A 16,807-nucleotide genomic window follows, 5' to 3' on the forward strand; every position below is an offset into this window, starting at 1 on the left:
CATTTACCTTCCTAATCAGTTGCTCTACCTGCAAAGTAATCATTTGTGATTCAACTACAAGGTCACCCTGTCTCTCTGTGCTAGAGCATTCTACAGGCTTTCTTCTATTAAATAATATTTTGTTTACTATTCTTTCACATAGGTGACCTGCCATTGGCCAGCGGCAGGATCAGAAGATCTTACCATTGTCAATGGAGTTTCCCATTCTATGCACCTATGTCCTCTTGGTGTTCACGTCAGCAGGACTGCAAGATCCCAACAGCGAGAAGGGCCAAAAATGGATGAATTGCTAACTTGGTGGATTGCTGAACTGGTTGCCACTGGAAAGTTAAGGATCTGTGCTTGAGACATCGAGCTTTCCTTCAACATTTCCTATTGAGCTGATTGTTTATTATAATGCACATCATCAACAATCAGGGAGCCCCAGGATCTTTACTTAATCAGGAGTGTCAGTTCCTTTGCACTCCGGCTGTAGACTGCATACTGAGAGTACTCTATGGTGTTGTTAGATCTTGTAAATAAAGGAATTCTGATGAAGGGACTTTCGCCTCTGAGGATTTATTCAAGTGACGATGAGGAAAAAAGTAACGTCCTGAAGGCACATGCTTGCTGTCAACCACTACACATTATGGGTAAGCCATTGCTGGGCACGCATGCCCCTGTTGGGAAATTGGATTCTTTTGACCCTGCAGTGGAAGACTGGGCCAATATATAGAACCAATGGCATATTTATTCAGAGCTAACGACATAACCTCAGATGAAAAGGCTATCCTGCTGTCCATTTGTGGGCCAGCAGCCTTCGCTGTTATGCACAGTTTAACTTTTCCGGAGGCACTGGACACAAAAACCTTCCAGGAATAGATGGACTTAGTAGTATTATGACCCTAAGCCACCTCTGATCCTGCAAAGGTACTGGTTTTACTCAGAATTTTGAGAGACGGAGGAGTCAATCACTACGTTCCTGACGAGATCAAGGTGATTAGCAGAGGCTTGCGAATTCAGATTGGCATTAAATGAGATGCTCTGAGACTGGTGTGCAAAATCAATAATGTGTCCCTACAAAAGCGTCTGTTGGCAGAGGCCCAGCTGGACTGTAAAAAAGCATTACAGCTGGCTTTGTCTTTTTAGAAAAAGCTGCAAGCAGAGCACATGAGATACAGAGTATTTCAATGAAGATAAATGACCACACCAGTGTATCTGAGTTAAGGGACTACCACTACGGGCCAGGCCACCACATTGCCAACCCCAGGAAGAAATCGGATAGAAGGGAACCCAAGTCTGCCCACAGAACTGACAGACAGCAGTCCCTGCAGAGCCCCACCTGCACAACATTGCAACTGTTGCCAGTGTCAGGGTTGGAGAAGTGAAACAAAGTTTTAAAACTGACATTTCTGAAAAGGACCAGGTACAGGAGAATGCACGCCTTGGAAGTTCCACCTACCTCCGATGAGGAACAGCTACTTTGCTTAGCAGTGACCAAATCGGGACCTATTAAATTGTCTGTGAGACTGAATGGATGACCAACTTTATGGAGGTCGACAGGCGCAGCCATATCCATGGTAGGGGAAATGCTGTTTAACAAAATACGCACTGGACTCCAATTCTTACCTGACTGAGACTTCAGCAAGACTGACAACAGACGCTGTATAAGTCAGGGGAACCATTGAGAGTGTTGGGTACAAACCACCTGCCTGTTGCTTACAGAAAACAAGTGATTAGGCTACCATTGATGGTAGTGGAAGGTTCGGGACCAAGCTTATTGGGACGAAATTGGCTGAAGGACATCCAACTAGATTGGGTAAACATTTTTCAGCTGGGAAATGATCATCTGAGTGAAGTCCTGAGCAAATACCTGGAGGTTTTTCAGCATGGGTGAGGAACAATTAAAGGAGCAAACGCAAAATTACATATTGATCCGGAGGCAGTCGCAAAAATTTACAAGGCCTGGCCAGCACCATTCGCGTTAAGGGAAACGGTCGACACAAAAATCAAAAGATTGGAGCATGAAGGCATAATAAAACCGGCCCAGATTTTGGAGTGGGTGACACCAGTGATGCCTATCCTGAAGCTGGATGGTTCAGTTCGTCTTTGTGGAGATTTTAAACAGACATTAAAGTGTTAATCACAAGTTGATAAGTATCCAATTCCCCAGATCTAGGATCTATATGCAAGACTAGCAGGAGAGCTCTTATTCTCAAAACTGGACATAAGTCAGCTGGACAAAGATTTACAAACATTCATTATAATAAACACACTGAAAGTCATTTTTCAGTATACAAGATTACCGTTCGGGGTATTGTCAGCCTGTGCTATATTCCAGAGAATGATGGAGAACATACGGGGGTTGCCACAGATCGCCATTTACCTGGATGATGTCCTCATTATGGGGAAAACAAGGGCAGAACACCTGCAGAACCTGGAGGAAGTCCTTAGACGATTTTCAGCAGTGGGTGTGCACTTAGAAAGGGAGCGCCACAAGTAACCTATCTGGGGTACAAAGCTGATAAGTCAGCTCAACGTCTCCTGGAGTGCAAGCAGTAAAAGATGCCCTGGCCCCCAGGAGTTACGGTCGTTTTTAGGGCTGGTGACATATTATGGGAAATTTCATACATTCTGGATCCCCTACACCTGCTTTTTAAAAAAAAGGGGCAAGCCTGGGAATGGCCTGTCCACCAAGACAGGGCCTTCAAGAAAATCAAACAGCAGCTCTCTGAAAATGTTTTAGCACATTGTGACCCCAAGGAACAATTGGTGTTCACCTGTGACACACCCCCATATGGGGTTGGTGCAGTTCTGAAACATAGAAGGCAAAACGGACAGGAACAGCCAATAGCGTATGCCTCCAGGACCCTAGCAATAGCAGAACGAAAATATGCCCAGATAGAAAAAAAGAGTTCTGGCTGTAATTTTCACAGTAAAGAAATTCCACCATTTCCTATATAGTCAGAAATTCACAATTATCACAGATCACAAACCATTGGTGGGTCTGCTCAAGGAGGACAAAGCAGTGCCATCAATAGCTTCAGCCCAGATCCAGCGCTGGGCATTATTACTGGCAGCATATTAATGTCAGTTGGAGCACCAGTCAGGGACTTGAGTGGCAAATGCTGATGCCCTAAGCAAGCTACCATTACTGGACACCCCACCATTGGTACCCAGACTAGGAGACGACACATAACCCCCCCACCCCCCAGTTGCCGCTCACAACGTATACTGGTGGAAGAAAAAGACCCAGCATTAACTGATGGGGAGATGGAAAGGCCAGTCCAGCCACAATTCCATCCATATTAGAGCTGTGGAAGACAGGATATTGCTATGGGGAGCACAGGTCATAGTCCCAAGTCAAGTCAGGGCCATACTGGCCAAATTACATCATGGGCACCCCAGAGTCTCCAAAATGAAGATGCTGGCAAGGAGCTATATCTGGTGGCTAGGTCTAGACAGACATTAGCAAAATTGGCAGGGCAGGTGCCAGGAATGTCAACAAGGGCAGAAGGTACTACCAGAAGTCTTGCATCCATGGGAAAGGCCAGGTAGGCCATGGTCCCAACTTCATGTTGATTTTGTTGGCCCATTAATGGGGTCCTTGTTTTTGGTAATAATAGATGCCCATTCCAAATGACTGGATGTCTACAAAATGAACTCAGCAAACACAACGGCAACTATTGAGAAACTGCACACCTCATTTGCAATGCACGGGATTCCAGAGGTGTTAGTTTCAGACAATGGATCAGTTTTCATCAGCCTAGACGTCACAAAATTCATGATATCGAACAAGATTCGGCACATCAAGATGGCACCATACCACCCAGCGTCAGTAGGCTGGTGGAGAGAGCAGTCCAGACACTAAAAGCCAGGTTGAAAAAATAGCCAGTGACGTCAGTAGAAACCAAACTCTTATAGAACATAGAACATAGAACATAGATGGTGGCTATTCGACTAAAGGACAACCCCATATGTCACCACAGGAATAGCTCCAACAGAATTATTCATGGGCAGACAACCCTGCACCAGACTGAGCCTTGGGGGGTGGAGTGGAGTGGAGTGGAGTGGAGGAAAATCGCCTAGAAGCCCTATGCAAGGGTCACAACACTCACCAAGAGAGGCACTTTGATGCCAGCGAGAAATTCTGGGTAGGAAATTACGCAAATGGACCCACATGGATAGCATGGACAGCCGAGTTCAGGATGAGACCGGTATCTTCCCCGGTACACATGAGTGAGGTCATCTTAAGGAAGCACCTGGACCAGGTCTGGGCCTCAAACTCACCCTCCGTCCCTGGGCCAAGTTGGTCCTGCAGTGCCAGGGACGAGAAGAGTCCTCCTCGAAGGACCAGTGCTGTCTCTCCAGCATTCTTGGTGGGAACTTCAGAGTCCAAAACAGACACAGGATGAAGCTGCAGTAGTTCATCTACCACTGGAGGAAGAAGACAAATCAACTTCCATTGCTCACTGCGGAAGAGACGGGTGCCCAATTGATACATTCCTTCAACATCAGAGGCCGAGTTGGAGGATCCAGATCCAGCGTACAAATGGAGGAAAAGACTTGTGAGGCGATCAAGCCACAAGGTTTCCTCAGACTTTGTTAGGGAGGGAGGGGGGTTGGGGAGGTGGGGAGGGGGAGGGAGGGGGGTTGGGGAGGGGGAGGGAGGGGGGTTGGGGAGGGGGAGGGAGGGGTGCAGGGAATGTAATGGCTTTAACCAGGCAATTGAGGTTGGCCTGCTTAAATATGAACTCCCAATTTAACGGCCCAATTGATGGTCCAATCAGAGAGCCCTATGCTCTGTATTTAAATAGGAGTGTCAGTTCCTTCACACTCTGTAGACTGCACTGAGAGCACTCTATAGTATTGTTGGATCTTATAAATAAATTCTGGTGAAGGGACTTTCTCCTCCAAGGACCTATTACGTGTAGCTTCCATCTTTAATTCTTTTCTACCGTATTTGCTTCTTAATGCCTTCCAGGAAAATCTCTATTGCAATCCATAAAAAGTAACAAGCATTAAAACAGTTATTTTGCTGAATTTTTGTGGGCATATTGCAAAAGCCTGCCCTCAAAGAATTCTAAGCATCAAAAATGTCCAGAATTTTGCTTTGTGTCTTTATCTTCACATGAGGCTTCTTGTATCTGTTCTTCATTGCATCCTTAGGATTATGTAGCAGGATTGAATCCAGCCCTCCCATGAGCCATTTCTCCAACCTTTGTTCTCATTATTTGAGATTGAATGTGAAGTTACCAAAAATCTTACGTTCATATGCATAATCCTCTTATGGACTTTGCATATCTCCTGAGCATTCATGGCAAAGTATCCCATTTTGTTTTCACAATCAATCAGCATATAGCTGTCTACATGGTTGCAGTAACATGTTTTACCTCGGGAAAACAGTTGTTTCAGTTGAATGAGAGTCTGCATAAAGCAAGTGTTCTGTGAAGGTAAATGAAATTTTGAGCAAGAGAGGATAAAACAAAGCTGAATTTACAGACTTTTGTTGATCATTTAACAGAGACCTGTCAGAATCAGCTTACAAAGGAATCCATGACAGACTAACTTTTTAAAATTCTTGTATATATGTTATTTTGCAGCATATTACTACATGTGGAAATGCAAAATATGTCTGTTCATTTTGGTCAGTAATAATGTCACTTATTTTGAAAAGAACTTGGTAGACTAACATGAGGCTACATTAAATTCAATATTGGAAGTGTGATATTTGTCATGTACTGAGGACTGACATTAATTGAGCTAAATGTTCCAGACTAAGGCGACATGGTGTGTTACAGGAACTGTCAGAACAGATAGCTGGTATCTAAAAAGCTAGTTGGAAATGTGAACTTTGAGGAGGAGGATACAAAGGGAGTTGAGAAGAGATAGGTTAAACGAATGGGCAACAAGGTGGCAGATAAAGTATAATGTGGGGAAGTATGAGGTTATTCACTTTTGTGGCAAGAACAGAAAAGCAAAATATTTTTTAAAAGGCATGAAACTTCAAAGTGAGAGACTTGGATGTACTAATTTAACATCAGATACAAAAGAACCAGCTTGGGAAAAACAACTCATTTATTTACAGATTAAAAATGATACAGACTTGCACCGTCGTGGCTTGCAATCAGCTCCCATAAGACTTAGGAGCAGAATTAGGCCACTTGGCCCATCAAGTCTGCTCCGCCATTCAATCATGGCCTCATATTTTTCTCATCCCCATTCTCTTGCCTTTTCCCCATAATCCCTGATCCCCTTATTAATCAAGAACCTATCTATCTTTGTCTTAAAGACACTCAATGACTTACCTCCACAGCCTTCTGCAGCAAAGAGTTCCACAGATTCACTACTCCATGGCTGAAATTCCTCCTTATCTCTTTGTCTCAGAAGACTAAGGAAATTTGGCATGCCTGCTACAACTCTCACCAACTTTTACAGATGCACCATAGAAAGCATTCTTTCTGGTTGTATCACAACTTGGTAAGACTTCTGCTGTGCCCAAGACCGCAAGGAACTACAAAAGGTTGTGAATATAGTCCAGTCCAGCACGCAAACCAGCCTTCCATCCATGAGTCTGAGTACACTTTCTGCTGCCTCGGCAAAGCAGCCAGCATAATTAAGGACCCCACACAACCTGGACATTCTTCCACCGTCTTCCTTCAGGAGAAAGATACAAAGTCTGAGGTCACATACCAACCGATTCAAAAACAGCTTCCCTGCTGCTACCAGACTTTTGAATAGACTTAGCTTGCATTAAGTTGATTTTTCTCTACACCCTAGCTATGACTGTTATACGATATTCTACCCTCTCGTTTCCTTCTCTGTTAAAGGTATGCTTTGTGTAGTGTGCAAGAAACAATATTTTTCACTGTATGTTAATATGTGACAATAATAAATCCAATTAAAGGATCGATCCTTTCGTCTGAGGTTGTGCCCTCCGGTTCTAGTTTTTCCTGTGAGTGGAAACATCCTCTCCACATCCATTCTATCCAGGCCTCGCATTATCCTGTAAGTTTCAGTAAGATCCCCCCTCATTCTTCTAAACTCCAACGAGTACATAGAACATTACAGCGCAGTACAGGCCCTTCGGCCCTCGATGTTGTGCCGGCCAGCGGAACCAATGTAATGATCCTCTAAACTATTCCAATGTTATCCATATGCCTATCCACTGACCATTTGAACGCCCTTAAAGTTGGCGAGTCCTCGCTGCTGCAGGCAGGGCATTCCACGCCCTTACTACCCTCTAAGTAAAGAACCTACTTCTGACACCTGTCCTATAATTACCACCCCTTAATTTAAAGCTATGTCCCCTCGTGTTAGCCGTCACCATCCGAGGAAAAAGGCTCTCACTATCCACCCTATCTAACCCTCTGATCATCTTGTATGCCTCAATTAGGTCACCTCTCAACCTTCTTATCTCTAATGAAAACAACCTCAAGTCCCTCAGCCTTTCCTCATAAGACCTTCCCACCATACCAGGCAACATTCTGGTAAACCTCCTCTGCACCCTTTCCAATGCCTCCACATCCTTCTTATAATGCGGCGAGGTTAGCCAGGCATGCATTAGAACAATGAAGTCCACAGGAGACATGGCATGAATAAAGGTTCCAGATGAACTGAGATCAGCAAACATGTGAGGTGCCTGAGAACAACTCAGAATTTAAGAGTCATACGCACTCCCTGGGAATTGAGCACACACCTGAAGGATGCATTTGCTTTGGTTGCAGACCAGCTGAACATTCAGTGAGTGGAAGCCATTGGGGTTCATGTAGTTCACTGCTTGATGCCCTGGAGATCTGAGTGCTACATGAGTGCAGCCGATGGCACCCTGCACCTGTGGAAGGTCAGAGATTTGCGCAAAGTCCATTGCTCTTGCCTCTTGACTTGCCAGATCCCATTGAAATGGATGAAGTTCTGTGCACTTGCAAAAGTGCATCCATCACCTCCTGGGTGCAGTTGTATGTGGAGGCTTGCAGAATCCCTCAGAGGTCATCTGTGGAGCTTTGGAAGGAGCCACAGGTGAAAAAAATTGAGCATTACCATAACTTTCAACAATACTGGCAGTGAATGCCTTCCATGTCCTCATGGTGCCAAATCTTGCAGAAGGTAGCAGATGTGATCAACCAGTTCCCTGAACATAGTGTTCTATTGGCAACTCTCTAAGAAATGTAGTTATTTGCCCAGTTGACCAATGGTACAGCACACTATGGCAGTCTGCAATTTTAAAAGTCAATACACCAAAGATTAAATGCTGAGCAGCAATCAGTGGCTCTCTCACACAGGAGTTCTTGAGTGGGCAAAATTGTGCGACTAGCTTGGCTCCAGGCATGTTGATTGAATTGTAGCTGAACCGTCTCACCTGCACCTTTCCATTAGCCTTGGCCTTGTCAACATCCCAACTCCAGAATCACCCACCCCTACCCCCACCCCTGGAGTTGAGTCGAACAGTCAGTCTGTTACTCCTTACCCACGAACTGCACTGCCCCACCTTCCCTTTCTTCTGTGAGGCCATTCCAAAAAGCCAGTGCTCTAGGGTTCGCTTCTCTCTGTGAAGCCCACAGCAGAAGGCATCTTCAGGAATGATGTTTTTCACACTTAACTGTCTCCACACCCCTGGTTTCCCCCAGCTTGACCCCCCCTAATTCTGGAGTCCTTTCGGCCAAGTACCCTCGAGTCAACCCCCGTGGTATCTTGGAATCTTCCCTCAGGTACCCTGAAGTATTTCCCTCGGTCTCCCCTGACCAGGCCCTGGTACACTGGAGTTGTCATTGATTATGTAGAGCGAATACTGGCTGAATGGGAATCATAATCATGAGTTGGTATGGATGGTTTAAGGGGCCATTGGGACTGGGTGGGAGTAAGAGGGCTAGAGGGGCTAAAATCTAACCAGCTTTGGAACACACCTGCTGCTCTAGCCACCAACACTTTGCTTCCTTGGTTGGCGGGCTCAACTCCAAATTATTGCCATCATATGTGGGGAATACTAGTATATAGAAGGATTTTTGGAGCATTACAACAGTGCTACAATCTTTTTTTTCCAAAAAATTCTTCTCACTAAGGATGTTCTGAAGAAATGGCCTCCTGCTGCAAACCTTCTTTCCTTCTCCTCCCTTTTCTAGCAGATTGTCCTCTGAGTGGATTCTGTTCATTCTCCCAATTATTTTTAATACCAAGAAGATGCTATACTAGCTACTCATGTCTGAAAGCAACAGGTTTGTACAGGTGCCTTTAAGTAAGCAAAATGTACTCCATCACCTGTCAGATTATTCACTAAAGACTTTTGGTACTTGAAACATAGCAGAGTACTCAAAACATCTAAAATTGCAGCAGTAGCCAGAATAAATCCATATGTGGCTGTTGGTTCCTGTAAAAAGCACAGATTGATGAGGGTTAGGGGCAGAGGCAGGGAACTTGCCTACGCTGCAAGCTGCCAGTGGACATTAGTTCTGTGCATGCTAACCCATTTACCAATATGGCATTCAGCACAATCATAGCAGAAGTGTGCCCACATGCTGCAGATGTCACTTGGGAACTTTAAGGGACTTAATATTGCCCAATTTCACCTCCATATTATTTTGCTCAGAATATTCAAGGTGTGTGTAGGTTTAACAGCTGTTAATGAGGAGAGGGCAGTGGATGATGAATGCACATTGCCAAGCTAATTTGGCTACTACTCTGTCCTAAACTTCCTGTTCTGCTGTGTGCTTCAGGAATTATCATTGAATTTTATTGGATTCTTTCCCTTTCTTATTCCTCCCCTTAAAAACTTAGTGACGTTATGGCTCCCAGTTCCCATTAAAATAAATTTTGAACTTTTGAACCCCCAACCCCTAGATTGTGGGCCTTGCCCTGGGCACAGGAGAGTTTTCTCATCTCTGATCATCTAACCCCATTTATGTTGACACAATCTCCTCCTCATCGTTCTCCCCCAGTCTTTCACATTCATACCCTTTGAAACCACCTACCCACTGACAACCCTTCTCTCCACTTGTTTTCCCTTACTAACCCCTCACTTTCCATTTCTCCTTCAGCCCTTTTCTCCCATTCTCACCTACTTCCCATCTGTCCTCTGTTATTCCACCTTATCACCCTCTGTCCTCTTTATAAGAACATAAGAAATAGGAGCAGCAGTAGGCCATCTAGCACCTCGAGCCTGCTCCGCCATTCAATAAGATCATGGCTGATCTGATAGTGGTTCAGTTCTACTCACCCGCCTGTTCCCCATAACCCTTAATTCCCTTATTGGTTAAAAATCTATCTATCTGTGACTTAAACACATTTAATGAGGTAGCCTCCACTGCTTCAATGGACAGAGAATTCCAAAGATTCACTACCCTCTGGGAGAAGAAGTTCCTCCTCAACTCTGTTCTAAATTGACTCCCCTGTATTTTGAGGCTGTGCCCCCTAGTTCTTGTTTCCATTCTAAGTGGAAATAACCTCACTGCTTCTACCTTGTCTAGCCCCTTCATTATATGTCTCTATAAGATCTCCCCTCAACCTTCTAAACTCCAATGAGTCCAGGCCCAGTCTACTCAATCTCTCCTCATAAGTTAACCCCCTAATCTCTGGAATCAACCTGGTGAACCTTCTCTGTACCCCCTCCAAAGCTAATATATCCTTTCTTAAATAAGGGGGCCAAAATTGTACTTTTATACTCCATCCCTCTCGTGATAAAGGCCAACATTTCATTTGCCTTCTTGATGACCTGCTACACCTGCAAACTGAGTTTTTATGATTCATGCACAAAGACCCCCGGTCCCTCTGCACAGTAGCATGTTTTAATTTTTCACCGTTTAAATAATAGTCCATTTTACAATTATTCCTTCCAAAGTGGATAACCTCACACTTACCAATGTTATACGCCATCTGCCAGATCCTTACCCACTCACTTAACCTATCCAAATCTCTCTGCAGACTTTCTGTGTCCTCCACGCAATTTGCTTTCCCACTCATCTTTGTGTCATCTGCAAACTTTGTTACCCTACTCTCAGTCCCCTCCTCCAGATTGTCAATGTATATGGTAACAGTTGAGGCCCCAGTACCGATCACTGCAGCACGCCATTAGTCACTGATTGCCAACCAGAAAAGCACCCATTTATTCTGACTCTCTGCTTTCTTTAGATAGCCAATCCTCAATCCACGCTAACATTTTACCCCCAACTCCGTGTACCTTTATCTTATGCAGGAACCTTTTGTGAGGCACCTTATCGAATGCCTTCTGGAAATCTAAATGTGCATTAGAACGTAAGAAATAGGAGCAGGAGTAGGCCATCTAGCCCTTCGAGCCTGCCCCGCCATTCAATAAGATCATGGCTGATCTGTCGTGGCTCAGTTCCACATTCCCGCCCTCTCCCCATAACCCTTAATCCCCTCGCTTATCAAAAACCCATCAACCCGCGTCTTAAAAATATTTAGCGAGGCAGCCTCCACCACCTCAACAGGCAGAGAATTCCAGAGATTCACCCCCCTTTGAGTGAAGAAGTTCCTCCTCAACTCCGTTCTAAACCACCCCCCCTTTATCTTGAGGCTGTGCCCCCTAGTCCTACTGTCCTTTCTGAGCGGGAAGAGTCTCTCCACCTCTATCCTATCCACCCCATTCATCATCTTATATGTCTCAATGAGATCTCCCCTCATTCTTCTAAACTCTAACGAGTACAAGCCTAGTTTATTCAGCCTCTCCTCATAGCTCAACCCCCTCAACTCCGGTATCAGCCTAGTAAACCTCCTCTGCACTCCCTCCAAGGCCAAGCCACAGCCACCGGTTCCCCTCTGCCAACCACACATTATATCTTCATAAAATTCCAGTAAATTCATCAAACATGACTTTCCCTTCATGAATTTATTCTGCGTCTGCTTGTTTGAACCATTCTTTTCCAGGTGTCCTGCTATTTCTTCCTTAATGACAGATTCTAGCATTTTCCCAACTACGGATGTTAAGCTAACCGGCCTGTAGTTACCTGCCTTTTGTCTACCTCCTTTTTTAAACAATGATGTTACGTTAGCTGTTTTCCAATCAGCTGGCACCTCCCCCCGAGTCCAGCAAATTTTGATAAATTACAACTAATGTATTTGCTTTTACTTCTGCCATTTCTTTTAGTATGCTGGGATGCATTCCATCCAGACCAGGGGACTTGTCTACCTTTAGTCCCATTAGCCTATCCAGCACTACCTCTTTAGTAATAGTGATCGTTTTCAGGTCCTCACCCCCTACAGCCCCACGACCATCAATTATTGGTATGCTATTTGTGTCCTCCACTGTGAAGACCAACACAAAAAAACTTGTTTAATGCCTCGGCCATTTCCTCGTTTCCCATTATTAAATCCCCCTTCTCATCTTCTAAGGGACCAACATTTACTTTAGCCACTCTTTTCCTTTTTATATATTTGTAAAAACTTTTACTATCAGTTTTTATATTTTGTGCTAGTTTACTTTTGTAATCTATCTTTCCATTCTTTATTGCTTTCTTAGTAGTTCTTTGTTGTTTTTTAAAGCTTTCCCAATCTTTTAGTTCCCCACTAATTTTGGCCACTCTGTACGCATTGGTTTTTAATTTGATACTCTCCTTTATTTCCTTAGTTATCCATGGCTGGTTATCCCTTTTCTTACATTCCTTTTTTTTCGCTGGAATATATTTTTGCTGAGTACTGAGAAAAATCTCCTTAAAAATCCTCCACTGTTCCTCAATGTCCCAATTAGTCTGTGTTCCCAGTCTACATTAGCCAACGCCGCCTTCATTCTATTGTACTTCCCTTTGATCAAGCAGAGGACACTGGTTTGGGACCCTACTTTCTCACCCTCCATTTGTATTAGAAATTCAACCATATTGTGATCACTCATTCAAAGAGGATCCCTCACAAGGAGATCATTAATTTTACCTGTCTCATTACACAGGACTAGATCCAAGATAGCTTGCTGCCTTGTAGATTCTGTAACATACTGTTCAAGGAAACTATCTTGACAGCATTCTAAGAACTCTTCCTCAAGTCCACCGCATCCGACTTGAGTTGACCAATCAATATGGAGGTTAAAATCCCCCATGATTATTGCTGTTCCATTTTTACATGCATCTGTTATTTGTTTGTTTATAGCCCGCCCCACCTCAAAATTATTATTTGGGGGCCTATAGACTACACCCACCAGTGACTTTTTCCCCTTACTATTCCTTGTCTCCCCCCACATTGATTCCACATTTTGCTCCTTAGAGCCTATATTGTCTCTCACTACCGCCCTGATGTTATCCTTAATTAACAGAGCTACCCCACCTCCTTTTCCTTCCTGTCAATCCTCCTGAATCGTCTGATACCCCTGGATATTTAGTTCCCAGTCCTGGTCACTCTACAACCACGTTTCTGTAATGGCCACTAGATCATACCCATTTGTACTGATTTATGCCGTCAACTCATTCACTTTGTTTCAAATGCTACATGCATTCAGGTAAAGTGTCTTTATCTTAGTCTTTCTTACCTGGACCCGATTTGTTAGTGCATTCCTTTGTTTGCATGCTCTGTCCCTTCCTATCACAGACTGGTTATTCTTCCCCAGACCATTTCCCTGCACTGCGTTGACCACCTTTCTCATGCTTGTCACTTTTTTTACTCTGCCTGAGGTTAGATCCCTGCCACCTTCTATACTCTCTGTTCTATTACGTGGCCTGGAAACTTTACTAACCTCTCCTGAACCCTCGGCTCCTTTAACTAATTGAAAGTCCTCATCATTAACCTGCACTCCTACCCTTTCCTTTACCTTTGATTTTGTAATTTTCCATATAACTGAACCTTCTCCCCACTATTTAGTTTAAAGCCCTATCTACAGCCCTAGTTATACGATATGTCAGGACTCTGGTCCCAGCACGATTCAGATGAAGACCATCCTGTCGGAATAGGTCCCATCTTCCCCAATACTGGTGCCAATGTCCCATGAATTCAAACCCATTCCTCCCACACCAATCTTTGAGCCACGCATTTACCTCCTTAATCTTATTGACCCTGTGCCATTTTACTTGTGGCTCAAGGAATAATCCAGAGATTATTACCTTTTTGATTCTGCTTCTTAATTTAGCTCCTAGCTTTTCATATTCCCCTTGCAGAACCTCTGTTCCTACTCTACCTATGTCGTTGATACCTACATGGACTACAACAATTGGATTTTTACCCTCCCACTCCAAGTTCCTCTGCAGCCCAGATGAGATATCCTGAATCCGAGCACCAGGCAGGCAACACAACCTTTGGGATTCTCGATCCTGGTCACAGAGAACAGTGTCAACGCCCCTAACTATACTATTCCCAATAACGACTACATTTCTTTTTTCTCCCCCTACTTGAACGGCTCCCTTTACATGGTGCTGTGGTCAGTTTGCTCATTTTCCCTGCAGTCCCTGTTCCCATCCACACAGGGAGCAAGAATCTTGAACCTGTTGGACAGGTTCAGGGACTGAGGCTTCTGGAACTCTACCTCCTGGATCCCTCTACCTGCCTCACTAGCAGCCACATCCTCTTGTCCTTGACCACTGGCTGAATTCAAGTTAGTTAGTCTAAGGGGTGTGACTGTCTCCTGAAACACAGCAGCCAGGTAACTCTTCCCCTCCCTGATGTGTCGCAGTGACCGAAGCTCAGAATCCAGCTCATCAACCCTGAGCAGGAGTTCCTCAAGCAACCAACACTTACTGCAGACATGCTCACTGGGAATCACATTGGGGTGCACCAGCTCCCACATCTTGCAGGAACAACACATCACATAATCCTCCAACCTTATTTATTTAGTTTTTAAGTTTTTACAAACTAACAACTAAACCTACCCTGCCTCGCCCATTTTCGCCTCAGACCGTTCAGCCAAAGCCTTTCAGCCTTCACTCTGCTACCTGCTCACTCCCTGCCTGCTACCGACACTGCCTGCTGTAGAGTGCGGCCTGCTTTTTAAACCTTGCGCGCTAACAAACCCTTCCCAGGTCACCCCTCGGCCTACTTCCACTTTACTGTTAAAAAACTTGGAAAAAAAGAGAAACCCTACAAATAAAAGTCAGTCACTTACCCTTCGCACTCCCGCCACATGTTGCTCGTTTCTGCTTGCTCCGGTCGAACAATGACCCCCTTCTCCACCTTCCCCTGCCTTATCCATCACCTTTCTCCCATGCCATCCTCTCTGCCTTTTGCTCCTTTCTTAATGTTTCTATCTCTCCTCCCTTCCCTTCACCTATGCTTCTCCATATCCTAGTTTCCCCACCTCACTCCTTTCTTGTCTGCTCTCTCTCTGCTATCCCATATTCTACCTCACTTTTCCCTGTTCTACTTCACTCTTTCCTGCTTTGCCTACAGTATATGTTCAACTATTGGTCTTGTAAAGAATCTATCTTAAAAGCAGGGCATGGTGCCACAGTGGTTAGCCTCACAGTGCCAGAGACCCGAATTCAGTTCCCGGCTTGGGTCACTGTGTGCGGAGTCTGCATGTTCTCCTGTGTCTGTGTGGGTTTCCTCTGGTTCCCTCCCAAAAGACATGCTGGTTAGGTGCATTGGCCACGCTAGATTCTCCCTCAGTGTAGCTGGACAGGCACTGGAATATAGTGACTTGGGGAATTTCACTGTAACTTAATTGCAGTGTTAATGTAAGCCTACTTGTGATTCTAATAAGATAAAATCTTTAAATATTCAATGTCTTCAGGTGCAGAACAAAAGGTGTGAAGCCATCCTTAAGCGTTTATATTGCCAATTGAATAAAGTTCAGTCGAACAAACGCCAATTTACCTGGGACATACAACAGATGGAAAAAACTGCAGCACATCTGAGAAAATGTCTTGGAATTACAAAGTAAATAATTTTCTTCACTGGATGTTTAGAAATCTTATATTTAAAATATAAAGCGCAAGAGTTAAATACTGTTTAACTTAACTTCTGAATGAGGTTCAGAAGTGGCTGCAGTGTGTGATATTAGTAACAAATAAAGTTCCTTTATCAACTATTTTAACAAAGGCTTTAGCATTTTCTTTTATGATGTATTCTTTCTGGATAAAGGAATTTCATTGAGTATCAATGCATGTGTTTATAATATTGCATGGAGTAATTTCAGTCCAGAAATTATTTTAAGATAATGGGGATGATTCTGCCATCCCGCTGTGCTAATTTTTTAGCACAACGGGCCAGGAGATTCCTGCAGTGCCCAATTTGCGAGATCCTCACTGGGTGTCTCGCCCCGATAGCATCTCCCAGCTCCTCACCCACAGATTCCTGGATTGAATCACATTAGTGCACTCTGCAGTGCACAGAGTATGGGAATTTTTTTAAACTCCCACTGAAAAAAACATGATTTACTTCAGTTTTCATGCAAATTCAACACTTAGAATCACCTCAATGCATTAATTTGATTATGAAAGTTAATTTGTTAGCAAGTTGGTTAAAACTTACAAGTGTTAAATTAAACCAGATTTTTAAAATGTTTCAAAAGTATTCAACTGCAATTAATGTTTTGATATTTTTGTGTGTGTATATTAGGTTTGCTGAACCTTCAGCTGAGATAATTAATACCACTTACATTCTATTTAGTAAGGAATATTTTTATTATTCTGTGTTAAAACATTTCCCTTTTGTTGGACTTGAAATAAAAGATTTAAAGAGCACATAGGTCCTGATTTTACCATTTTCATTCGAAGTGCCGAACCTGAGCGTAATGCAGATCCGACTTAGAAATCTGCTTTCAGGCGCCCCCATACGCTCTCAGCCATCACCAATCCCATTTGCGCTGTGGACAGGGCATGGCACAGCTGAAACAATCAGAGCTCTGAACTGCGCATGTGCAGTAGGAAAAAAATTTGAAAAAGCGGGCAGTGTCAGATCGCTC

At 44.0% G+C, this 16,807-nt stretch overlaps 1 protein-coding gene across 1 annotated transcript in view; it reads left to right on the plus strand.

Annotated features, from left to right (window-relative positions):
* The window catches only part of ccdc122 (coiled-coil domain containing 122), a 46,689-nt gene extending 30,905 nt beyond the window's left edge, over positions 1–15,784 (plus strand). The window contains exon 5 of the mRNA XM_080203321.1: positions 15,635–15,784. Coding sequence (XP_080059447.1) covers positions 15,635–15,784 — 150 coding nt within the window. The remainder of the gene's footprint in view (positions 1–15,634) is intronic.
* Positions 15,785–16,807: the final 1,023 nt, after the last annotated feature.

The sequence above is a fragment of the Carcharhinus amblyrhynchos genome, chromosome 15 (assembly GCF_965287045.1).
Source record: "Carcharhinus amblyrhynchos chromosome 15, sCarAmb.v2.hapA, whole genome shotgun sequence".
Taxonomy (NCBI): Eukaryota; Metazoa; Chordata; class Chondrichthyes; order Carcharhiniformes; family Carcharhinidae; genus Carcharhinus; species Carcharhinus amblyrhynchos.